Raw genomic sequence first — 27417 nt, 5'->3', positions numbered from 1 at the left:
TTCAGGGTGCCTGACAATTTAAGGAAAGAGCAAGTGAATTGAGGTGGGTGCTAAGTAAGGCAACAGTTAGTATTTTTATTGTATCTCTGAGGCAACATTTAACTCCTGTGGGAAATACATTTGCAATAACTGTCAATATATAGTACGGTCATTTCTTAATTATCATACAGACAATTGGACTCAAAGACAAAGTTCACTGCAGATGCTTTTCTTAGAGAACATTTCTTGAGTGCTTTCCTTGGTCCTCAATCTGAGCGCTTCCTGCAACAGATGGCTTCCTTTGAAGCAGCCTTCTTTTGTGTCCTCTTTGACCAGTCAAGGACCAGGGTGTGTACTCCTTGGTTGCTAAAACCTTTTGAAAGTGACAGAAGAGAAGAGGTAAGTGTGACTGATATAGGGATGAGGGGCTTCCCAGAGCAGAAAGAATTCCTCTGCTTAGCTGCGCTGATCTCCCTGAAGCCTAGTCCTCCTGTTGGAGCTAAGTGGCCTGGAGGCAGGGTCCCCTCTAAGCCTCCTGACTCAGCCTCTCCTCACTCCATCTGGATTCAAAAACATACAGAGATTCCAGTACAGAGCCAACCCTATTATAGGTGTGATAGTTTACTGATGTGGGATATGATCTGAGGGTCCTGCTTTCGGATGTCAGTATGTCTGGAGTGCTCATTTACACTAGGATTATTGTGATTTATAAAATACTAGGTTCCTTTCGTCCCTTCTCCTTTCAAACCTCTAAATCTTTGTCCTCCATCTTCACTGTCAGTTCATGAATGACCTTCCGATTTCATTGAGAAAATGAAGTAAACAGAAGTAAACAGTCTTCATTCACAAAATTCACCAAGGTGTCTTCATCTATATCCATGCATTCTGTGTCCTTCCTTCCTCTTACAATGACAGATTGTCCTGACCTCCAGTTGAGTCCTGGATTCTACCTCTCCACAGGTAAAGGGGATAGGGAGGGTAGAGAAATGGATGAGGGAGGAATTTTAAGTAGAGTTCTTGAGAGAGATGATATTGGTGCAGGGATCTGAGTGAGTGAGGCATGGAGAGATCCAGGGAAGGAGTGTTCCAGGCAGATAGAATGGCAGAAGCAAAAGCCTGATAAGGTGTGCCACAAAACAAGAAAAGGAACACAGTGAGTGTGGAAAAAAGGCAGGTGATAAGGGTGGAGAGGAGGCAGGTGCCCAGCTGTACAGGGGTTAGAGGACCCATTAAGGAGTTAGGATAAAATCCAAAGTGTGAGGCAAGCCATTAGGATTCCTGGTTTGGGGTAGGGGAGAATTTTGGTATAATAAACATTTCTAAAAGACTATGGTGCTGCATGAGAACTCATTATACAGAGGCAAGAGCAGAAGAAGGAAGACCAGTCAGGAGGCTAGTGCAAGAGGCCAGGTAAGACCACAGTGGCTTGAACCAGCGGCAGGACTGAGGAACTGAGAACTGAACACACTAACAGACATAAGCTAGAAGACATGGGAACTGAGGGAAAGCGAGAAATAAAAAATGACTCCTAGACTTTTATCCTGGGGCTCCTTCTTGGATTATGGCCCTATTCACTGAACTAAGAGAAACCTGACAGGAAGAGGGGCAGAAGTGCAAAAGTAAAGAATAATCTTTTTTGGAGCTGATTGTATCGAGATACCCAAAACTATTACAATACATAAGGAGGGTGTGTAAGGTATGATTACAAAGTAACTTGTATTTTTCCTCACTGTCCATTAAAACCTGTTGTGTTGGGTAGTTCTCCAGCAACTTCCTGTTTTATTTTCCTCACTGCACTTATTACTAGCTCAGTGATATCATATATTTGCTTATTTATTGTCCATCTTTCATCAAAATGTAAGCTCCTTGAGATCAGAGATTTATCTGTTTTTTACCTCTAGTCTTCAGCCTGTCAAATACCGCATGGTTCAGAATAGGTGCTTGTTAAAATTGAGGAAGCAAGCAAACACATGAGAGGGTATTAAAACATGACAAATAAAAGGAATGAAACCACAAATTTAAGTTTTTATACATTTATCATGAGTGAGTTAAAAAAGAAAAAAAAGGAGCTCCCTTATCCTTTAGGAGTAGGAGTGAGGAAACAGAAAAGAAGAATGATAGAAAGATTGACTGGAGACTCAGACTAGCAAACCATTTCCATGTTGATTTCTAACTGGGAGATGAGGAAATGGGCTGCGACTTCTCCAATCCACTCCTAAAAGAAGCTACGCTCCAGAGACTCGGGACACAAGGTGTAGAGAAGAAAACTGAAGGGCAGTAGCACCTAGGCCTAGAAGCAGTAGGCCAGGCTACAAGAGTCAAACGGCACCAATTTTAACCATAGTCACCTTAGACGAGAGGTGAACATCTATATTTCCATACATTTTACATTTGGGGACTTTTACTTTTCAAACCTTACTACTTTTAGTATATGGTCCTTTTGAAAAATTTTGCCTTTCTTGGCTAAATTAAGAGGAACAAAATTTGAGACATGGCTTGAGTGTGGTATCTGATAAATAGCAGAGAGATGATTGAGATGGTGGAGGAGTAGAAGAAGAGCAAAAACTCAGGAGAGGGAGCTAGGGAAATATACAGTCTGCCCTCCAGAGGACACTCCATTAGGCAGTACATGGAGTCTCACTCTCCATACCCCTGAATCAGGAAAACCTGCCTCAGTTTCTTCTACTCACTCCCTCACCCTTTCTTGGCAGTGGGGGAGGGTAGGGAGGATGGCCCAGTGCCTCCTGTCTTTGGGAAGCCTGCCATACAGAGTTGTTCCCAACTGCTCAGATTTTGGTATCAGCAGTTGCTGCTGTGTGTATTGCAAAATGGGACTACCCCAGCTCTCGCTGCATCCTGGTCCCAATCCCCGTCTACCTCCTAGCTCAAGGAAGTTCAAGGAAGAAAGGTGCTCTTTAGAGTTGGCTTCTTTGGAACTTGGATTCTTCCCTCCTGATAACATAGAAAGGATGACCCTGTGTTTGTGGAGAAAGGAACCAGAAAGGAAAGAATTCTATCAACTATAGCATTTAATATCTTATTTAAATTTGGGGTTGATGAGTTCTATATGAATTTATACATTTTTATGAAAAATAAACAGCATTACCTTGCTCTACTAACATTTTCATCCAAAATCTCATTACTGCTTAATCCAACAGCTGAGGGAGGGTCCTTTGGCATAAATGACCCCCACCCCCTTACAGACGTATACACTGTGCCTTCCCTGGGAAGGTCTAACTCTGTCAAAGACAAATATGCCTTTTCTACCTCGATGCTGTAATTGGGTGATGGTGGTGGTTTAGTCGCTAAGTCGTGTCTGACTCTTGCAACCCCATGGACTGTAGCCTGCCAGGCTCCTCTGACCATGGGATTTTCCAAGCAAGAATAATAGAGTGGATTGTCATTTCCTTCTCCAGGGGATCTTCCCTACCCAGGGATAGAACCTTGGTCTCCTGCATTGCAGGTGGATTCTTTACCAACTGAGCTACCAGGGAAGGCACACTTGGGATGATTCTCTAATTCATGGAATAAAATACAGTGTAATCTTCCTTCTTATTCAGGGAGATCTCATGAGTTTAAGCCTCTAGTTTACACCCCTACACATTCCAATGATGCAATATTTTCCTTCATATCTGAGTCATACTCTGCTATAAAAGATATTTAAGGACAAAACCTTTTATACAATATACAAAAACTAGGACTAAAATGTTTACTATTCTAAAACCTGACTCAAACAAGTGTGTATGCGATCATGGCAGTTACAGATTGTAGAGGAACTTACTCTTTCAGAGCCTAATATACAAGGGTGATGCTGAATCAGTCCATCTTTTAAGGACTTCAGCTGCCAAGTGAATAGGGCTTAGTTTCAATATTTCCTATTATCCCTCAATTTCAGTTCCCATGCAGAAGAGCAGCAAAGTGTTAAATGTACCTCAAGGACACTGAGAAGTCCACAATGGTCAGCACCATCTCTAACAGTCATCTGTTTCTACTTTAAATCTACTAAAAAGACCCTCATGAGGCAATTAGTTGTTCTCTCTGCTGGACATGCCAGAATCAAGCATTTCTAAAAGCCTCTGGCTTCTGCCACATTATATTTGTTAAAAAAAATCCTGAGTTTATTCAGAACAAGAAAAGGGAAACCCACTACAGCTTACTTTGTCGCTTTTTAGTAACAGAGAATTATAAGCCAACCTCCTAAGCTCCCTTCTGCCTTGCTAGGTTCTTTTTTTATTATTGTCAACAGTTTTACTGAGATATAATTTAGCACCATAAAATTCATCCATTTTATGTGTTCAGATAAATGATTTTCCTATATTTACAGAGATGTGTAACCACCACCACAGTCTAATTTTAGAACATTTTTGTCAGTCCAAAACCTCACCCTCACTTACAGTCACTTTCCATTCCCAACTCTAACACTGCTGCTTAGTCGCTTCAGTCGTGTCCGACTCTGTGCAGCCCCATGGACTGCAGCCTACCAGGCTTCTCCGTCCATGGGATTCTCCAGGCAGGAACACTGGAGTGGGTTGCCATTTCCTTCTCCAATGCATGAAAGTGGAAAGTGAAAGTGAAGTTGCTCAGTTGTGTCCGACTCTTAGCGACCCCATGGACTAACAGCTGGGTACAATATTGTAACAGTTACTACCTACCAGAACTAGTCCAAAATTTCATTTTTACCATTCCAATTCAATTAAAAATCTCCTAATTTTAACTTTAATATGAGTTGTTAACAAGTTTTTTCTGTATCTGTGCTTGTTAGTTCTGAACATGTCAGCTGTTTGTTCTTTAAAACCAGAAAAAGCTGAGCAAAGTTGCCATCTCACCCAGACACAGTGGTGGTAAATGTCTGATGTCTGGCTACAAGAGTCTGCTATATTCTTCAGGACTGACTCCAGTAACTTAAAATGATGGCAGGTGGTGGCAGTCAAGCATGTCAAATGAAAGAAGAACAAAGCCATGAAAGAGCAGACTTACTTATAATGAACTGCTTTATCTTCTTTTTGGAATTCCGGATGAGGAGTTCTTGCAGAGGGTTTCAAGTCAAAACTGCTTTCATTAAAATTCACTTTTATTTTTAACCTTTAACAAGATAACATGTGTGAGAGGATATTCAGAAAACAATACTAGCTTGCATTTATAGAGAAATTATTGTTATATATTGACCACTATGTATACTGTCCAAAATACCATTATTTCAAACTGGTGTGCATTCTTGGGTATTTAAGAGTTGCTGAAACTATGATAGAGATTGGTTTACTATTTACTGAGGACCTAGAATCAGGTAGGCAAGTTTAAAGTACTCCTTATATCCTGGAGCTTATACTCTAAGTTTAAAAAGAAGTTACAGAAATTGTGTCATTTATAAGCATAAATGTAAAATGCTTTTCCTAAGAAAGAACTCAAACACCCCATTTCTCAGTTTCTTTGCCATAAGGTGGCAGGCAGGTGACTTAGAGCCCTCCCATCTTGCCTCAGCTCAAGACTGATTGGAAGGATGATACCAGCCCTGTGAGGAGCATCCACTTCTGGCACAGATTACAGCAGAGCTGGTGGGGTTCTAGGCCAACAACTGGAGCAGCAGCTTCCTGGTTCTGCCATTCTCTGACACAGCAGAAACAACATACCCCTTGGTCAGTCAGTTCTACACTGTGATTTGGGGAGCTGTTTCTGAAATTTGAGCCCTGTTTCTTACAACTTCCCAGTGATTTTGTGAGTGGCATAAGTCCCCAATGAATCAATCCTTTTCTGGGGGAGGGGGAGATTCAGTTGTCTAAAATCAAGAGCCATTATCCCAACTAACATACCCAGTACCCCCAGCTTGCAAATAGCCACACAAAGAATTAATGGAAAGGATCAGTCTGATGCTGACTTCGTCAGAATGAACCTTCCTAGAGAGTGTGGACTTTGAAATATGTTTTGAGTAAAAGAAATTGCAAGCATAAAGCATTACTCACAAGAGGACAAAAGGGTTTCCTGTGTTAATATGTCTGAGAAGGGCTAATGCAGTGGCTCATTTGTCCCCAGGAACTTTCTTAGGCAAGGCTATCCTTGAGAAGAACTTGAGATAAGAGTAAATACTAAGGGAACCAAACGATAATGAAAAGGCTGGATGAGAAGGGTATTATCGGATAAGACCTTCTCAACTACCTCTGCTTTTGCTCAGAGCAAACTAAGTATGGGCAGGAATGTCCTTAGTCAACAAATCCCATGGCTTCCTCTCAGTTCGCTACACTCCAGAGTATCTGGCATAGAGTGATCCTTCTTGTCACTTTTTCCTCTCCTGACATCTGTGGCAAACCACAGACTGCTGCTTCTGTCTCCTTTTCTTCTTCCCATCTCCCAAATTTTATTGCACAGCCTTTCATCTCAGTATTTTTCTTTTTCCCAGTATTCTCTCCTCAGCCTATCTAATCCATTCTTATCCTTTCTCATTCCAAAGTGAATAACTCTTTTAATAATCCAACCTCAAATCCCCTTCTCTCTTGAGCTGTAGTCTCACTTTTCCAACAACCTGTAATACATCTTTATCTGAAAGGACCACAAGTGTATAAAACTCAGAATAAACAAAACTAAATTCATCAACTGCACTTCTGAATCTGCTCCTCCTATATTCCATCTTATGCTGATAGCACCTCCATCCTCCCAGTGGCCTGTTTTATACATCAGAGTCTTCCTTGAGCTCCCCTCCTCCCTGTTCACCATATCCAAACATTACTTCATCAGTCTATGAAACAAACACTGATTTTGGCTCACTCAATTACTATCCTCAAGGAATTTACAGTACATGTATGTGTGAAGTGAAGTGAAGTGAAGTCACTCAGTCATGTCTGATTCTTTGCGATCCCACGGACTGTAATCTTCCAGGCTTCTCTGTCTATGGGATTTTTCCAGGCAAGAGTACTGGAGTGGGTTGCCATTTCCTTCTCCAGGGGATCTTCCTGACCCAGGGATCAAACCCAGGTCTCCTGCGTTGCAGGCAGACGCTTTACCCTCTGAGCCACCATGTATGTGTAATAGACACACATATATATATATGAACAAAAATATATATAATAATGGCTGACTAGAAGCTTGCTCTAAAGCAGTGATCTTTAAGCAGTTTTGTTTATACACTCCTAAAAGAGTTTTGAAAAACCACATAACCCCTCGGATATTTTAAAGCTGACACCTACAATTTTTCATTATAAGTTTAAATAAGTTTGTTTCTTGTTAACAGATTTTAAAAATATCAACTGTCCCTTAAAAGTCAAATATTCATTAGGATAAAATGAGTGTGGGCCTTACTAGCAATGAAAATTTTAAGATATTGTTTGATAAAATAGATTTTAACCACCATATTGAATAAGGCACACCAAATCTAAAGCAATCACATAAAACTGTTATAAGAGAATTATAGCTAATATATTTTGAAATTCTGGCTGTACCAAAAAACATTTCAGTTATACTTTAAAAGAAGCATCACTAAATTATATAGCTTCAACCATCCAAATTCAAAGCAACCCAACACAGACAAGTACCCCAGTTCTATAGCATGCCTTTAAATCAATGAATTAGTTAAAGTAAAATAAAATATATATGAAAGGCCTGTGGGTTAAGTTTTCCTGCTTCATCAGTAAAGTCTCTAAAAAGCCACTATTTTTATTTGCTCCTTCATTCGATATCTTAAAATTTTTACACATAGGTTGAAAAGTATGCTTTTCTTTTAAAAAGTGGGATAAGTAATATCGATGCAGGCTTGTTCTCAGGCAGATCAACTTTTGGGAAGAGTACCTACAGACTTATGAATCTGGAAGCTGAGTCTCTTAAAATTGCCCGTGCCTATGTATACTTTGGAAAGTCTTTACAGACCGTCACTATATATTTTGAAATTCACAATTTGAAATTCAGTGCTTTGAGGGAATCTACTTACTGTAAACAACTAGACCTTGGATAAAATGTACCCTTTGAGGTGTCACTAGTCTCACAAAAAAAAGAAGGGTCTTGAAAAAACACACACATTCACACACAAATGTAGCACAGGCTAGAGGTATGGGAAGCTAGGGCCATAATGGTGGGCAGCAGGGGCATGTGGAATAACAGATAATGACCCCTGAGGACAGATGGAAACAACAGAGCTAACGGAATACTGAGCCCTGTCTGGGCCAGCTGTAAGGTGGGGACACTACACTTGAGAGACGCCACACTGAGCCCAGACCTTTGAAGAGAGCTAACTAGGCCCAGGTTGATAGCATCCCAGCTACCAGCAAAGGAAGAAACAGAAGCAAATCCTCTGTGTAGAAGTTTCCCCAATTTAGGCCAATAGGACACTCAAGATAAAATTAACTCAAAAATAAAATTCACTAAGCATATGAGAAAGCAAACCATTATAATTGAGAGTCAGTGGGGGAAAAGATTCAGCATCCTCAAGAAATACAGAATTTGGAATTATTAAATATAGAATGCAGAATAGCAATGTATAAAATGTTTAAAGAAACTAATAATCCAATCACCAAGATAAAACAGTAAGAGCCCATTAGGAATGAATAAGCATATGGAGTGGGGGGAGAAAATTTTAAGAAATTAAAATTTTAATATTCCACACAGTAAAAAAAGAATTAGAAAACAGGAAAATATAGCCAAAGAAATTACTGGACTTTCCTGGTGGTCCACTGGTTAGGAATCTGCCTGCCAGTGCAGGGGACATGGGTTTGATCCCTGGTCCAGGAAGATTCCACATGCCATGGGGCAACTACACCCATGCATCACAGCTACTGAAGCCCTAGAGCCTGTGCTCTGCAACAAGAGAAGCCACTGCAATGAGAAGCACACTGCAGCTAGAGAAAGCCCGTGTGCAGCAACAAAGACCCAATGCAGCCATAAATAAATAAATTTTAAAATTAAAAAGTAGAGTCATAGATGTAGAAAACAAACGTATGGCTACCAGGGGATAAGGGGGAGAGGGATACATTGGAAAACTGGGATTGACACATACACACTACTATACATATAAAACAGATAACTAATAACCTACTATATGGCACAGGAAATTCTGCTGAATACTCTGTAATGGCCTATATGGGAAAAGAATCTAAAAAAAGTGAACATATGTATATGTGTAAATGATCCACTTTCCTGTATACCTGAAACCAACACAATATTGTAAGTCAAATATATTCCAATAAAAATTTTTTTAAAAAGAAAAATATTTTAAAGAAATCATAATTATGACAAAATTTATATCACTGTGTCAAGAAAGTCTTCAAATTCTAAAAGGTTCCTTAATTTCTACTATATTAATCATTACCTGCTCCTTTTACAAAATTCACTTTCTATGTAGTTTGGAGGCAGTCTAATCCACTCATTTGGAGTCATTAAATGCCTTGAATTAGAAATTCCTGGGAATCTGGAATGCAGTTTGGCCTTCTCAACCTCTTTAAATTCTTTCATTGTATATATTTTGCCTGTAGGACAATTAAAACCTAAAATTAGCACTCTTAAATGCAACTGCCATTGCTCTTGGGTTATGAACACAGAAGTCGCTCAGTCGTGTCTGACTCTGCGACCCCATGGATTGTAGCCCACCAGGCTCCTCGGTCCATGGGATTTTCCAGGCATGAATACTGGAGTGGGTTGCCGTTTCCTTCTCCAAACCACATAACAATTAGAAACTAAGTACCAGTCTCACACTGAAGAAGAATTCTTTTCCCATCATCTTTGTCATATTGTGCCTTTTTCAAAGGGTCACGAAATGGTGGGATGGTAACCTATAAGAAAAACAGTTCTTTGAGGACTGGGTTGCAGGTCTTTTTTGGTCTATTCTACACATCCATGTATGGCTCTTATGCCAGAAGAATCAAGATTACAGTATCTACAAACAAATGGCATTCTAATTATTATATATATGTATGTAACACATTACAAAGAGATGAGGGCACTCCAATACACCTCCAAGCAAGGCTTTCCAGCCAAAGAAGCATGGTAAGCTCTTGTTTTAATAGCCTTTTCAGATTATTGTGGATATTCTTTTAGATATTATACCCAAAATCCACAAGTGGCATTTTCTTAAAGGTTAGTGATGATGTGGAATCTGAAACCATATCAATGAGTTATTCAAACTTTGCTACATTAAAATTCATTGACCTATCTTGAACTCTGAATGGATCTTTTATCCATATCATTAACTGGTGATTTAGAAAAAATTAGATCACTGAGTTATATGAGGTCTTCCAAATGTTAATACATTTCATTATATAATAATCACATTCATTAATATCATTACCAATGTATCAGTAAAGTCTTTGAGTACTGGGACACTGTCACACTGATGATAGTATGATTTTTCAAAAATTCAAATTTTTGAAAGCTCACATTTTATCATTGGCAACAAATACCATCAGTTGTTTCTCTTAAAGCAGTAGACTCACCTCAGTAATTTTCTAGAAAATGTCTGCCAAATATCCAAGACTTAATAACCAAAGTCTATAAGTAAAAGTGGAGAAGGCAATGGCACCCCACTCCAGTACTCTTGCCTGGAAAATCCCATGGACGGAGGAGCCTGGTAGGCTGCAGTCCATGGTGTCACTAAGAGTCGGACAGGACTGAGTGACTTTACTTTCACTTTTCACTTTCCTGCATTGGAGAAGGAAATGGCAACCCACTCCAGTACTCTTGCCTAGAGAATCCCAGGGGCAGAGGAGCCTGGTGGGCTGCTGTCTATGGGGTCGCACAGAGTCAGACACGACTGAAGCGACTTAGCACGCACGCACGCATGCATAAGTAAAAGTGATGTTCCATGAAAAACAAAATCAGCCAGTTCAGCTCATAATTTAAACAATCATACTGTATTTCAACACACAGAAGTATTCTTTGCATACTTCCCATTTCATCACACAGAGTATTAAAAAGGCCAAGATCTGAGGTGAGGAGGGATAAATCAGGAGTTTGGGATTAGCAGATATAAACTGCTAGATAAAAAACAGATAAACAACAGGGTTGTGCTACACAGCAAAGGGAACTATATTCAGTATCTTGTAATAAACTATAATGGAAAAGAATCTGAAAAAGAATATATATATATATATATAAGTGAAAGTGAAGTCGCTCAGTCGTGTCCGACCCTCAGCGACCCCACGGACTGCAGCCTTCCAGGCTCCTCTGTCCATGGGATTTTCCAGGCAAGAGTACTGGAGTGGGGTGCCATAAAAACATATATAAATCACTGCCATATACCAGGAACTAATATATAACATTGTAAACCAACTGAACTTCAATTTTAAAAAAGTGGGGGTAAGACTTCAGCTCAATTCAGTTCAGTTCAGTCGCTCAGTTGTGTCCGACTCTGCGACCCCATGAATCGCAGCACGCCAGGCCTCCCTGTCCATCACAAACTCCCGGAGTTCACTCAGACTCACGTCCATTGAGTCCGTGATGCCATCCAGCCATCTCATCCTCTGTCGTCCCCTTCTCCTCCTGCCCCCAATCCCTCCCAGCATCAGAGTCTTTTCCAATGAGTCAACTCTTCGCATGAGGTGGCCAAAGTACTGGAGTTTCAGCTTCAGCATCATTCCCTCCAAGACTTAATAAAATTAATAATGTTTACTGTTTGATCAAGGACATTCTTAAGTGAAACTGAATTGTTTTTTTACTGTGAGTGCATGACAGTGAAGAATATGACTACTAGTTTAATTTGTGACGCCAACTTAAGTAGTTCTAAGGTACTAGCTGTTTTACCCAATGCTGTTTTTGCACCATCAGTGCAAATATCAACATAATGAAAAAAAGCTGGTAATATTTAGCACTATTATGAAAAGTTTTGGCCTAATGGACCCCCTAAAATGGTTTCAGGGCTATCAAAGTTCTTGTACATCACTTTGAGAACTGCTGATATAACCTCAAATTGATCAGCTTATCTTAAGAGGTCACCTATCGGCTTCATTTAGAAAGTCATCATGGTGAAAGAACAAAAGGAAATTTTGGTATCAGGAAGATCCGGTTTCAAATCCCAATTCTCACCCTTACTAGCTATGTTACTAGTTAATATGTCTAAGGGTCTACCTCTAAATTCACAATTTAACTCTGACCTATAGACAGTAGCATCTATATATACCCCAATTTGGGCAATAATTTAAAGATCTGCTTTGCCCTGCAAATGCTAGCAGGGCATGTCTATGATTCAAGGTAAGCTTTTTGTCTTATTTTGTTTAACGATATCCACTACTAGCAAAACTGTGAAAAAACTAGATTCTCTGGAAGTGTTAGTCACTCAGCTGTGTCTGACTGTTTGTGACCCCATGGACTGTAGCCCACCAGGCTCCTCTGTCCATGGAACTCATACTGGAGTGGGTTTCCATTGCTTTCTCCAGGGGATCATCCTGACCCAGGGATTGAACCCAAGTCTCCCACATTGCAGGCAGACTCTTTACCGACTAAGTCACCAGGGAAGCCCAAATTCTTTGGAGGGGGTGCAAATTATGTAACCATTCTGGAGGACAATTTCATGATATGAATCAAAATCACATATAACTTTTAACTCAGCAATTCTACTACCAGCACCTTATCCTAAGGAAAAAATCAAGAAATAAATAGTTAAAGGGATGTTCATCATACCGTTGTTTATAACAGCAATAGGTCAAAAACAATCCAGAGGTTCAAAATACGGAATATTAAAAAAAAAAAAAAAAAGATGGTATAGCAAAATTGTGTATGAGTTTAGAAATACACTTGTACTCTGGTACTGACAGCTGTGCAACCTTCTGGACAGATCACAGCCTTGTTGTGGCGAAGGGGCTTGCATAACTCACTGAAGCTATGAGCCATGCTGTGCAGGGCCACCTAAGATGGACCAGTCATAGTGGAGAGTTCTGACAAAACGTGGTCCACTGGAGGAGGGAATGGCAAACCACTGCAGTATTCTTGCAACAAGAACCCCATGAACAGTATGAAAAGGCAAAAAGATATGACACCAGAAGATAAGCCCCCCAGGTTGGAAGGTGTCCAATATGCTACTAAGGAAGAACAGAGGGTAATTACTAATAGCTCCAGAAAGAATGAAACAGCTGGGCCAAAGTGGAAACAACGCTGGGTTGCAGATGTGTCTGGTGGTGAAAGTAAAGTCTGATGCTGTAAAGAACAATATTGCATAGGAACCTGGAATGTTAGGTCTGATGAATCAAAGTAAATTGGATGTGGTCAAGCAGGAGATGACAAGAGTGAATATCCACATCTTAGGAATCAATGGGCAAACTTAATTCAGATGACCATTATATCTACTAATGTCAACAAGAATCCCTTAGAAGAAATGGAGTAGTCCTCACAGTCAACAATAGAGTCCAAAAAGGAATACTTGGGTGCAATCTCAAAAATGACAGAATGATTTCAGTTCGTTTCCAAGGCAAGCCATTCAACATCACAGTAGTCCAAGTCTATGCCCCAACCACTGATGTCAAAGAAGCTGAAGTTAATTGGTTCTATGCCCCAACCACTGATGTCAAAGAAGCTGAAGTCGATTGGTTCTATGAAGACCTACAAGACCTTATAGAACTAATACCAAAAAAAAGATGTCCTTTTCATCATAGGGGATTGGAATGCAAAAATAGGAAGTGGTTGTCTGAGGATGCTTTACAAATAGCTGAGCAAAGAAGAGAAGTGAAAGGCAAGGGAGAAAGGGAAAGATACACCCAACTGAATGCAGAGTTTCAGAGAATAGCAAGGAGAGATAAGAAGGCTTACTTAAATGGACAGTGCAAAGAAGTAGAGGAAAACAACAGAATGGGAAAGGCTAGAGGTCTCTTCAAGAAAACTGGAGATATCAAGGGAACATTTCATGCAAGGACGGGCATGATAAAGAACAGAAATGGTAAAGATCTAACAGAAGAAGAGATTTAAAAGAGGTGGCAAGAATACATAGAACTCTACAAAAAAAAGGTCTTAATGACCCAGATAACCATGATGGTGCGGTCACTCACCTAGAGCCTGACATCCTAGAGTGTGAAGTCAAGTGGGCCGTAGGAAGATTACTACAGACAAGTCTAGTGGAGGTGATGGAATTCCAGTTGAGCTATTTGAAATCCTAAAAGATAATTCTGTTAAAGTGCTGCACTCAATGTGTTAGCAAATTTGGAAAACTCAGCAGTGGCCACAGGACTAGAAAAGGTTATCAAAGAATGTACAAACTAGTACACAATTGTGCTCATTTCACATGCTAGTAAGGTTATGCTAAAAATCCTTCAAGCTAGGCTTCAGTGGTACATGAACCAAGAAATTCCAGATGTACAAGCAGGGTTTAGAAAAGGCAGAGGAACCAGAGATCAAATTGCCAACATTCACTGGACCACAGAGAAAGCAAGGGAATTCTAGAAAAACATCTACTCCTGCTTCATTGACTACGCTAATGCCTTTGACTGTGTGGATCACAACAAACTGGAAACTTCTTAAAGAGATGGGAATACCAGACTACCTAACCTATCTCCTGAGAAACCTGTACGTGGGTCAAGAAGCAACAGTTAGAACTCGACATGGAACAATGGACTGGTTCAAAATTGGGAAAGGAGTACAACAAGGTTATATATTGTAACCTTGTTTATTTAACTTCTGTTATGACCAACCTAGACAGCATATTAAAAGGCAGAGACATTACTTTACCAACAAAGGTCTGTCTCGTCAAGGCTATGGTTTTTCCATTAGTCATGTATGGATGTGAGAGTTGGACTATAAAGAAAGCTGAACGCTAATGAGTTGATACTTTTGAACTGTGGTGTTGGAGAAGACTCTTGAGAGTCCCTTGGACTGCAAGGAGATCCAACCAGTCCATCCTAATGGAGATCAGTCCTGAGTGTTCATTGGAAGGACTGATGTTGAAGCTGAAACTACAATACTTTGGCCACCTGATGCAAACAGCTGACTCATTTGAAAAGCCCCTGATGCTGGAAAAGACTGAAGGCAGGAGGAGAAGGGGACGACAGAGATGAGATGGTTGGATGGCATCACCGACCCAATAGACATGAGTTTGAGTAGACTCCGGGAGTTGGTGATGGACAAGGAGGCCTGGCGTGCTGTGGTCCATGGGGTTGCAAAGAGTTGGACACGACTGAGCAACTGACTGAACTGAACTGATGCAGAGTACATCATGTGAAATGCCAGGCTGGATGAATCACAAGCTGGAATCAAGATTGCCAGGAGAAATATCAACAACCTCAGATATGAAGACAATACTACTCTAATGGCAGAAAGCGAAGAGGAACTAAAGAGCCTCTTGATGAGGGTGTAAGAGGAAAGTGAAAAAGCTGGCTTAAAACTCAACATACAAAAAAACTAAGGTCATGGCATCCAGTCCCATCACTTTATAGCAAATAGTCGGGGAAAAAGAAGAGACAATGACAGATTTTATTTTCTTGGGCTCCAAAATCACTGAGGATGGTGACTGCAGCCATGAAATTAAGACACTTGCTTCTTAGAAGAAAAGCTGTGGCAAACCTAGACAGCATATTAAAAAGCAGAGACATCACTTTGCTGACAAAGGTCCATATAATCAAAGCTGTGGAGATGGGACATGATTAAGATGTTACAGCATTCACAGGGAATCACTGAAGGACTACTTACATATTAAGACTGTTCAAAAACATAAACCACATAATGCCAAAGTTAAAATTAGAAATCTACCTTCAGAAAATTCGGGTTCTCTCTGTTCATGTAAAAAGGATCATACTCTTTCGGATCATAATGCTCTATAAATGCATTTCCCTGTAGGAAGGAACCACACATAAGAATAAGAGGTGCACGATTAATTTTGAACATAACAAGATTCAAGAGTCAAATACACAGTTCCACTGTTATGCTTTAAAATGGTATCAATGACAAATGCAAATGGAATGGGAAGACCAAACTGGATTTATGTAAGTAATAATAATGTATAATTATACATTATAATGTATAATTATACAATAAATATAATAATGTATCTAAGTAATAAATATCATAGTGACAGAAGGAATCTAATTAAAATTTGCAAGATTTTAATAAAAGGTATTAGAACACTAAAAGATTTAGGAATTTGTTTTTAGATACTCACTAGTCAAACATCTCAGCTCTCTTTTAAATGCCAGAAAAACAGAAATATTTTATAGCCTTGTAAATAATCAAGCTCCAGAATTAAAAAAAAAAAAAACAAAACACATATCTTGAACATAGACTCCAAATTTTTTAACTGGTATATAAAATTAACAATTACATACAGAAAAAAAAAGAAAAATGATTCTAATGTTCACATTTAAATACAGATCTAACCCTTTACCTCCATCCTTTGCACATGCCCTGGATTTAAGAATAATGTATGCTATGATAGAGTATAGATTATACATAAACAGAGTTGGCAAGGGTAGGCTGTTTGGATGATTATAAATAAAAAAGATAATTACAGTTTTTGAGCAACTGAAAAAAATAACAAATGAATCCTTAGTACCTTTTTATTTACATATTTTAAAAAACCATCTAATTCTTCTTGTCTCCTTTTTTTAATCTTCTTATATGAAGTAACTTTTTCTATAATTTTCTTCTGGAGAGGATCTGCCACATGGTCAACCCATCTTTTATACAATATCTCTTTTCTTCTTGCATTTAGGAAGTCGTGATGTTTTAAACACTTATCTAATTCCTGGTAAACAGTGATAGGAAAGACAAATATATTATCTTAACGTTTTCTTGTTCCAAAATTTAAATTTAACTTATATTCATAAGAATAATCCACAAAAGCACCCATTAATTAAATCACTACATTGGCTTCTAATGTGTGACACACACAATACTGGAAACAAAGAACACATGAATAAATTAGATAATATACCTGCTCTTCCTGGAAGACAGACTACAAAACAGATCTACGAAACAATGGTGGGAGGGACAATGTACCAAGAGATACATGGGGCTCAGTGTTCACTGCATCATTACAGTAGCCAAGAGGTAGCAATAACTTCAGTGTTCATCAACAGATAAAAGTATAAAGAAAATGTGATATATACATATAATGGAATATTATACAACTATAAGAAGGAGTGAAATTCTGACACATGCTACAACATGGATGAACCTTAAAAACAATATACTAACTGAAATATGCCAGACACAAAAGGACAAATAGTTTAGGACTCCACTTATATGAAATAACTAGATTAGGCAAACTCAGAGAGACAGAAAATAAACCAGAGGTCACCAGAGTCTTGCAAAAGAAGGGATGGGGAGTTACTGCTTAACAAGTACAAAGTTTTGTTTGGGGTGATGAAAAAGTTTTAGAAATAGATAATGGTGACAGTTGTACAACATATCAATGTAACTAATGTCACTGAATTATACATTCAGAAATGGTTTAAAAAGCAAATTTTATGTTATATGTATTTTACCACAATAGAAAAATAATCAACTTTTTTCTTCTTTTGGTCACACTGTGCAGCATGCAGGATCTTAGTTAGTTCCCCAACCAGGGATAAAGCCCATGTCCCCTGCATTGAGAGTACGGAATCTTAACCACTGGGCCATCATCAGAGTCCCAATAAAATTTTTAAAAGATTTCCAAATTGGTAGACACTTGGGATAGATCTTAAAGAACAGAGTTATTTTCGACTGCCCTGGCCATCCAGTGGTTAAGACTCTGCACTTCTTCTGTAGTGGGGCACATGTCCAGTCCCTGGGTAGGGAACTAAGATCCCATAAGCTGCTCATTGTGGCCAGGAAAAAAAAGACAAGAGTGAAAAGGCTGAACTGTAGCACAACCTGGTACAAATGGCAAGTACCCTGCAAAGAAAATGCCTAAATCAGGCTATAAAACTAAATCATTCTCAACAAAACTTCTCATACACCTTTCACCTAGCAAATGAAATCATGTGATTACTAGGATCAACAACATGAAATTTAAAATGAAAACAATAAAGTACTAAAAACCCTGAGACCTTTTCCAGGTAATATCCCTCCCTAACTTCAGGTCATAGCACATCTCTACCATTCTCAGTGAATAATTCCTTTCCTTTTTAAACAACTCCAAAGAAAATTCTTAAAAACAAAAATAGGCTGCCCACTCCAGAGTTTAGTACACGTCACATGGACATTCATCTTGTCTTATAATTAAGCCCATCCTGCTACAGTTAAAGCCTTGTTCTTACCTAGGTATTCCTGAGTAATAATTCATCAGTGTGTTCCAATAACAGCTCTTAAAAATAGACAGGGTTTCCTAGAGGTCCCACTAAAATGAAGAAACAACTGAAGAGGAAACTTTTATAAGGTATCTATAAAAGAATCCCCACAAAGTATAGAAAGTGAAGAAGTAAATTAAAGCAACCTCAGAGCTCTTTAAGGTCAATCCTAAAGGCTAAGGAGTGTTTCCATTATTTTCTATATTTTCTAAAATTTTTATAATGACATCTAAAATAGAAAAACTACATCTACATCTAAAATAGGAAAACAAAATTTAATTTTTAACTGACACATTTTGTAGCCAATTCTTACCTTAATTATATAATTTTCTCTATATAATATTGATTGAATAGCTGTATCAACATCTTCCTTAGCTAATACCTAAAATGATAGAATAAAATTTTGAAAATCAAGTATTAAAAATTAAATTATTAATACTACCTAGATTAATAATATTTTATGTGACCTATATATCCCTGGGAAGTTCTCTGTAAATCCCAATTTTTCTACCTCAAATCATATCATCAAGTACTTTGTAAAGAGTATTTGAATCTTTCTACTCTCAGCTACATTTTACTCTAGGAAAGAAAAATAACTCAGATCACAGACATTTTGATTCCCAACATGGTCAAATGACTTGCCCAAAGTCACACGGTACCCATCTTTTTTCACATCCTATAAATGATACAATCAGGCCTCTAATGGAATTCATTTACTCATTAATGAATTTTATTTGATTATACTTAGTCATTTATGGGCTTCCCTGGTGGCTCAGTGGCAAAGAATCTGCCTGTAGTGAGTGAACTCACATCTGCCAGGAGATGTGAGTTAAATCCCTGGGTTGGGAAGATTCTCCTGGAGAAGGAAATGGCAACCCACTCCAGTATTCTCGCCTGGAAAATCCAATGGACAGAGGAGCCTTGCAGGCTGCAGTCCATGTGGTCACAAAAGAGTTGGACACAACTTAGCAAATAAACAACAACCCTAGTCATTATAGCTATCAAATATTGATACTTTTTATGAACAAGCCACATTCTCAATATTTTAAGCCAACACAATCTTCCAGAAGTAGTTCATAAAATCAAGTTTTTCCATTTTCATAACAAATCTTCCTCAATTAAACATCTGCCAGAAAATGCAAGAGGCTGATATCTAACATACATGTGGATGTAATTAAAGATACCAAATTATACAGTTACTAATGGCTAAAAAGAGCAAATTTTATGCTATAATATTTCTGCAATGGAAAAAATGATTAATAATAAAAGAGTCCCAAGGTGGGAGACATTTGGGGTGACCTTTGAAATCCTCTCATAATTACACACATACAAAATAAATATTCTCAAATGACCTGTCATTGGAATTAGTTGTCTTCAGTTCCACTATATGTATTTTCCAGAAAGAAAGAAGAAAGAAAGTTAGTCACTCAGTCGTGTCCAACTCTTTGTGACCCCATGGACTGTAGCCCACCAGGCTCCTCTGTCCATGGAATTCTCCAGGTAAGAATACTGGAGTGGGTTGCCATTTCCTTCTCCAGGGGATCTTCCCAACCTAGGGATCGAACCCAGGTCTCCTGCATTATAGACAGGCTCTTTACCAACTGAGCCACCAGGGAAATCCCTGAAATTTTCTACAACAGATTAATAAAATCTTAAAATCTAAGAACTAACCTTCCCCATTAACACACAAGGAAATTAAGGCTCATCAGAGGTAAGCAAGAAGTAACCAGAGGTAACCAGAAGCCTAGAAAATCCTGCACTGAGCCCAGAATTCAAACTCAAATGTGTCTAACTCCAAATTAATTTTCTTTGTCCTTTCTGCCTCACAGAGTTGCTATTTCTAGCAAATCTACTGTTCTCAAAACCAAGATGAGTACCAATATATTAAAACAATCACCTGAAGACATTGAAGACTAAGCCAGAGAAGGAAGAAACTAAAGGGGAGTCAACACTTGGAAAAACAGAATAGCGCTGGAAAATATTTCAGTCTAACAGCAGGCATCAATCATAGCTAAAGGAGGTGGCTCAAATACAGATAAAGATACACAGTTTTACAGATTTCAGAATTAGAAGACAAGAGTTCAGGGCAACCATAGCAGCAAGAAAGTAAAAGGAGAAATGCCTGAAAGGAGAAAGCCATAGACTGAACGCCACAAATTCTGCAGACCAAATCTCTAGTAGACCCTTGAACTACATATGCACACAATAAAAACTCTAGGCAGCCCAGCTAAAGCTAAAAAAACTAAACAGTGATTTCATTTGCTGCCAACTGCAGGAGAAACAAAGTTTAGAGTTCATGTTCAGCCAAGTAAACTGTCTGCTAAAACAAAAGTTCAATATTAATCAGAGGAACATGACAGATTCCAAACCCTTTGCAATATAGCATTCATAATGTTCAAAATCACTAAATTGCAAATGTGACCCATACTTCAAAAAGAAATACAATCTAATGGAAATCAACTCTGAGATGGCCCATATGTTGAAATGAGCAGATAAGGATTCTAGGTCAACTATTATAGCTATGTTTAAGAAGTTAAAGGAAAATATGCTCATAATGAATAGAAAAATGTCAGCAGAAAAAGAGTGAAAAATAAACAAGTGAAAAATATTGTTCTTAAATTAAAAAAAAAAAAAACTTAAATGGCTTAATAGCAGATTGAAGATGACTTTAAAAGAGTCAGTGAACTTGAATTCAAATCATTAGAATTTATCCAGTCTGAAAAACAGAAATAAGACTGGAAAATGAATAAAGTTGCAGTGAGTTATGAGACAACAGCAAAAGCTTGGACAAGGTGATAACTGGAATTCTAAATAAACAATGGCTGGGATGAAAACCACTACTTTCAGACAGAATAGTAGGGAACAGATTTACCCTCTTACCTTAATGAATATAGAGAAAGACACTGGATATCAGGCTATGAAAGACAGTCGCCCCGGAGATACAGAAAACAAGGTAAACCCTAAAATAGCTCATTAGTGCCTGGAGAGGATTTCCAGACTGTGGTGCAGAGAGGAGGAAGTGACTGAAGTGAGGAAGGGCGTTGGGAGTCTGGGAAGGCTACAGTTCATAGAGCACAGTACCAGAGGGAAGAAAGTCACACAGAGAAAGAGTTTGGGGGATCTGCAGATGATTAGATCTGTAGAGTGTCCCCCTTGAGACTTCAGGTGAATGCTGAACACTGTATGCTGTGCTGTGCTGCTGTGTTGTGCTTAGTCGCTCAGTTGTGTCTGACTCTTTGTGACCTCATGGACTGTAGCCCCCCAGATTCATCTGTCCATGGGATTCTCCAGGCAAGAAGACTGTAGTGGGTTGCCATGCCCTCCTCCAGGGAATCTTCCCAACCCAGGGACTGAACCCAGGTCTCCCAGATTGCAGGTGAATTCTTTACCTTCTGAGCCACCTGGGAAGCCCTGACCACTGTAAGCATGTGGGGAAACTACTCAAAGAAACACTGTGCAAAGAAGTACCTGAAAGGATTAGGGAAACAATCCCTAGAGGTCACAAATCCCAGGAGTTATTCCTCTTAACAATCAGCCAGAGTGAAAAACTTTATGGTATGCAAAGCATAGAGTTAAAACTAGCCACACACGAAACACCACTGCAGTTCTACCTAACAAAGCTTGGTGGCAAGACATAAAAAAAAAAACAGATTGTGTCTGAGTAACTTAACTGCATCCCAGAACAAATCTAAGAGCATTTATTGAAAATAAAAAATATCTAGCACTCAACAACAAAAAATTCACAATGCCTGGTATCCAATTTAAAAAATCACCAAGCATACAAAGAAGCAGAAAAATTTGACTAATAATGAAAAGAAGAATCAATCAAAACTATCCCAGAGGGTTTCCCCGGTGGCCCAGTGGTTGAGAGTCTGTCTTGCAAAGCGGGGGACACAAGTTGATCCCTGGTCTGGAAACATTTCACTGCTGCAGGGCAACTAAGCCCATAGGCCACAACTACTAAAGCCCATAGGCCCTAGAGACCATGCTCTGCAACAAGAGAAGCCACCACAATAAGAAACCCATGCACCACAACTAAAAAGTAGCCTCCACTTGCCGCAACTAGAAAAAGTCCTGGTAGAGCAGCAAGGACTCAGGGAAGCCAAAAATAAATAAGTAAATAAAGCTTTCAAAATAAATAAAATAAAATTTTTAAAAAATAAATAAAAATAAAAACTACCTTAGAAATGACACAGATAATATAATTATTAGACCAAGACATTAAAATAGTTCGTAAGTTCAAAATTGGAAAAGGTTGACTCCAAATTGGAACCAACTGGTTTCAAACTAGGAAAGGAGTACATCAAGCCTATTGTCACCTTATTTAACTTATATGCAGAGAGCATTATGTGAAATGCCCAACTGGATGAAGCACAAGCTGGAATCAAGATTTCAGGAAGAAATATCAATAACCTCAGATATGCAGATGACACCACCCTTATGGCAGAAAGTGAAGAAGAATTAAAGAGCCTGTTGATGGAAGTGAAAGAGGAGAGTGGAAAAGGTGGCTTAAAGCTCAACATTCAAAAAATGAAGATCATGGCACCCGGTCCCATCACTTCATGGCAAATAGATGGGGAAACAATGGAAACAGTGACAGACTTTATTTTCCTGGGCTCCAAAATCACTGCAGATGGTGACTGCAGACATGAAATTAAAAGACCCTTGCTCCCTGGAAGAAAAGCTATGACAAACCTAGACAGCATATTAAAAAACAAAGACATTACTTTACTGACAAAGGTCTGTATAGTCAAAGCTATGGTTTTTCCAGTAGTTATCTATGGATGTGAGAGCTGGACTATAAAGAAAGCTGAGCTCCAAGAATTAATGCTTTTCAACTGTGGTGTTGGAGAAGACTCTTAGAGTCCCTTGGACTCTAAGGAGATTAAACCAGTCAAACCTAAAGGAAATCAGTCCTGAATATTCATTGGAAGGACTGATGCTGAAGCTGAAACTCCAATACTTGGCCACCTGATGCAAAGAACTGACTCATTAGAAAAGACCCTGATCCTGGGAAAGATTGAGGGCAGGAGAAGAATGGGACAACAGAGGATGAGATGGTTGGATGGCATTACCGAATTGATGGACATGAGTTTGAGCAAGCTCTGGGAGTTGGTGATAGACAAAGAAGTCTGGAGTGCTGCAGTCCATGGGGTTGTAAAGAGTCAGACACGACTGAGCGACTGAACTGAACTAAGTTTAGGAAACTAGAAGAAACAGCAGACATTTTGAGACAGTGAAGAGTTCTTAAAAGACCTCCTACAAACTTTAAGGATGAAAACTATAATGTCTGAAATGAAAAATACACAGACAAGCTTAACAGCAGACTGCTATTCCAAAAGTAAAGATTAGTAAACAAAATTATAAGAACATAAGCTGTCCAAAATGAAACGCAGGAGGGAAAAGTCTGAAAAAAATTAACAGGTAATCAGAGGGCTATGGGATAGATGAGATAGCTTTCAAGCAGATGATTAAAAGTATAATTTTATTTTCCAAAAGGAGAGGGGTAGGATAGAAAAATATTTGAAGAGGGAATGGCTGAGAGTTTTCCAAATGTGTTGGGAACTATACGCCCACTGATACCAGAGGTTCAGTGAACTCTAAACAATAGAGAAATTGGAAACTTCATATGTTGCTGATGAGAATGTAAAATAGTACAGTCACTGTGGGAAGCAGGCAATTCCTCAAAAAGTTAAACACAGAATTACCGTATGACCTAAGCAATTCCATTCCTAGGTTACACATCCCAAGACAACTGAAAATATATGTTCACACAAAAACTTGTATACAAATGTTCATAGCACCATTATTCATAATAGTCAAAAAGTAGAAAAAAATCTGAATGCCCATCGACTGATGGCATCCATATATTGGAGTATCATCTTGCCATAAAAAGGAAAGAAGTAGTGATACATGCTACAACATGGATGAACCCTGAAAACAGTATGGTAAGTGAAAGTAGCCAGACACAAAGGACAACATACTATATGATTCCATTTGTATACAAGGTCCAAAATAGACAATCTGAGAGAAAGCAGATTAGCAGTTGCCAGAGAACAGGGGAGAAGGGAAAGGACAGTGACTGCTAAAGGGTACGACTTTCCTTTTTGGGGTGATAAAAATGTTCTGTAATTAGATAGTGGTAAGGAAATGGCAACCCACTCCAGTGTTCTTGCCTGGAGAATCCCAGGGGTGGCAGAGCCTGGTGGGCTGCCGTCTATGGGGTTGCACAGAGTCGGACACGACTGAAGCGACTTAGCAGCAGCAGCAGCAGCAAGGGTTATACAATCCTGTGGATATGCCGAAAACTGCTGAGCTGTACACTTCAAGGTAGTGAATTTTATGGTATGTGAATTCTATCTCAATAATAAAAACAGTAAGATATCAATTTAAAAATGCACAAAATATCTGAACAAACACTTCATCAATAAATAAATATATATATATATACATGGCAAGTTAGACATGAAAAGATGCTCAATATTACTTATTAGGGAAATTAAAATTAAAAACACAATGAAATGCCACTCTACATCTTTTTTAGAACGTCTCAAATTAAAGACTACACACATACACACACACAAGGACTGTAACCAAATGCTGGCTAGGATGTAAAACACTGGAACTCCCATACACTGCTGCTGCTGCTAAGTTGCTTCAGTCGTGTCCGACTCTGTGCTAGTGGAAATATAAAATAACTTTGGAAAACAGTTTGGCAGTTTCGTAAAATGTTAAATTTCATTTACCATATGACCTAAGCATTCCACAACTAGATATTTACCCAAGAGTAATGAAAACATATGTCCCTACAAAGATAGGTATGTGAATGTTTCTTACAGCTTTATTTGTAATAGCCAAAAACTGTTAATCCAAATATGCAACAATAGGATGTACAAACTAGGGTATATGGCATTCAATAGTAACAAAAAAGAATGAAGTATTGATACATGAAACAACATGGAATCACAAATTATACTAAGTGAAAGAAGCCACACAAAAATAATACATACCATAAGATTACATTTGTACAAAAAATGTAAATGCAAAATAAACTATAGTGATAGAAAGTGGAAAGGGAGGCACTTAAAAAGGGACACAATGAAGACACTTCGGGAGTATTGAATATGTTTGCTATCTCGATTGTGGTGATGGTTTCATGAATACATAGCTCAAATTTTACCAAACTGTATGCTTTAAACATATGCAATTCATTATATATCAAGTATACCTTAATAAAGCTGTGAAGAAAAAAAAAATAATCTAAAGAAAAAACCGACAACATATATAAATTTGTGTGATGTAGCTAAAGTAATGCTTCTGGAGAAACGTTGTAACTTTATTAAAAAGGTATGTAACAAATGACATTATTCCACCTTAAGAAATTGGAAAATAAAGAGCAAAGAAAATAGTTAATAGAAAGAACAGGATAATAAAGAGCAGAATGAAACAGAAAATAGAAAAATAATATATTTAGCACAAGCCACTTTTCAATGCAACTACCCAAGTATAAACTTTAAAATGCCATTACTATGATACCTCCATAAAAGAAAGTGGTTGTGGCTCCAACCATTCTCTTGAGCTCTTGAGCTTGGGAAGCTTGTCAGTTATCGGATCATTCTCATAACTTTTCATTGTGGCCCCAAATAACAGATTCCCTAGAAAAACTAAAAAATTAGCTTCCTTAGTAAAGAGCATTCACATGTATTTTCTCTTTAATTAATATTTGTGACCATAGATGGACATGAAACGGATTCTGAACATTAGACATCATGTTTTTCCTAAAGTGAGAGGGGACATTTGTATTCACAGGCCTTTTAAAAGTTAGCCAGAGAAGATTACTCCAACTGCAGTTCCCTTTTTTTCAGTCTGTCCATAAGCTTCTGCGGATGTCTTCCGAGCCTGCCTCCTTTAAGCAGAGGAGCTCCTTCTGGACCGACCAGCAGAGCCCCCTGAGAAGCCAGGCTTCCCACAGCATTGCCCAATGGAGCCGGTGCAGCAATTCTCAGCCTGGCCTCAAGGAGGCGCGTGTGGAGCTTTCCGAAACTGCAGCTTTCCAAACGGGAAAGCTGCAGCTTTCTGGCTCCTGAAGCACACATAGGATGGGCCTCTTAGAGAGGGAAGGACAGGCTTTTGAACAAAATTTGCTGGTCTTCAAGCTCTAAGAGGCCCAAACTCCTCCCCTCCCGCGCCCGCCGGTGCCTGAGAGGCTGTCATAAAGCCTGTGTCCCTGGTAGAACCTACATCACGCACGACCCCGCTCCTTCACCCCTACCGGTGAGCAAGGTGCGAGCGGCCTCCGCAGCGGAAAAGTTGAAAGGCCGCGACTGGTACCTCAGCTCCCTTTAAAATTGGCAGAGCCTTCGGCTCCTCTGGATCACGCTAGAACCAGACCCGACAGCCTACCGTGCCAGAGCGGTCGGCTGAGGCGGGAGAGCCCGCCGCACCTGCGGCCCAATGAGCTCGAGGCCGTCGCCTTGGTAGATGAGAACGTTCTGCGTCCAGTGATTCGATAGGAACCGCCCCCCACTCCACCCCACCCCACGACTCCTCCGACGCGGCGACCCCTGCGTCCCTGAGCCGCGCGCAAGTGCGCTCCCACGACCGCGTCAGGCTGAGAGGGAACCTGGTAAGCAGAAGAGCCCGCGCCCGCGGGTAGATCCTGGTTTGCGGGCGAAGCTAGAGCGCTTCTCGGTGATGGGCAGCTGCCACAGCCAGTAGCTGGGCTAGTCGGCCTCTCGCCCCGCCTTCCCCTGCGTCCGTTGACGGCCGCCTGCGCCGCAAAGCCAGGCCTTGGTGGAGCGTTGGGCTCCTTTTCCGAGAGGCTGCTGACTTCAGTGGGTCTGCCCGCGCCGCTCTTCCCTAAGCCCTCAGTGCCTCCTGTGTGTCTCCCCTTCAGACAACCAGACCGGATTTAAACCACCCCCCGCTCTCTCAGTAACTCCGCTCCAGGGAACTGTCGAGGGCCAAATCACCACGATGGGAGTGGCGGACTAGGGACGCCTGCGCTTAGGATCTCTTGGAAGGACGAGTGTTTGTGGAACTCGTCCCCTATGAGCACCGTCCAAGAAGACTTGGAAACTTGTAGGAAAAATGTCGCTCTAGGTTCCATAAGGTGTTTCTGTGTGCTGTGCTTGGTCGCGCAGTCGTGTCCGACTCTTCGCGACCCCGGGGACTGTAGCCCGCCAGGCTCCTCTGTCCATGGGGATTCTCCAGGCAAGAATACCGGAGTGGGTTGCCATACCCTCCACCAGGGGATCTTCCCAACCCAGGGATCGAACCC

The 27417-nt window shown here is 39.7% G+C and overlaps 1 protein-coding gene across 5 annotated transcripts; it reads right to left on the bottom strand.

Annotated features, from left to right (window-relative positions):
- Positions 1–48: 48 nt before the first annotated feature.
- On the bottom strand, positions 49–26843 carry FAM228B (family with sequence similarity 228 member B). 5 transcript variants are annotated; one of them, XM_070379200.1, is made up of 9 exons: positions 26761–26843; positions 25674–25801; positions 18451–18519; positions 16418–16609; positions 15619–15699; positions 9638–9725; positions 9266–9422; positions 4957–5061; positions 49–352 (listed from the first exon to the last, which is right to left on the bottom strand). In XM_070379200.1, exons 2-9 carry the CDS (start codon positions 25767–25769, stop codon positions 346–348), a joined length of 795 nt encoding a protein of 264 aa, XP_070235301.1. In that variant the 5' UTR covers positions 25770–25801; positions 26761–26843; the 3' UTR covers positions 49–345. The 5 variants fall into 5 exon arrangements, with proteins under 5 accessions (XP_070235301.1, XP_070235303.1, XP_070235300.1 ...); XM_070379202.1 differs by having other exon boundaries at positions 26670–26824; XM_070379199.1 differs by lacking the exon at positions 26761–26843 and adding an exon at positions 26541–26665.
- Between the last annotated feature and the right edge of the window lie 574 nt (positions 26844–27417).

Source organism: Bos mutus, chromosome 11, assembly GCF_027580195.1.
Source record: "Bos mutus isolate GX-2022 chromosome 11, NWIPB_WYAK_1.1, whole genome shotgun sequence".
Classification (NCBI taxonomy): Eukaryota; Metazoa; Chordata; class Mammalia; order Artiodactyla; family Bovidae; genus Bos; species Bos mutus.
Note: the sequence above shows the minus strand (reverse complement) of the source record. Positions and strands in the feature narration are given on the sequence as shown.

Bases quoted from the DNA above. Each gene is read 5' to 3' on its own strand.
- FAM228B (XM_070379200.1), bottom strand. From the start codon at position 25,769: ATGAAAAGTTATGAGAATGATCCGATAACTGACAAGCTTCCCAAGCTC. The intron at 18,520-25,673 runs GTATCATAGTAA...CTATCATTTTAG, and splicing joins AACCACTTTCTTTTATGGAG to GTATTAGCTAAGGAAGATGT. The intron at 9,423-9,637 runs GTACTTAGTTTC...ATTGTCCTACAG, and splicing joins TCTTCTTCAGTGTGAGACTG to GCAAAATATATACAATGAAA.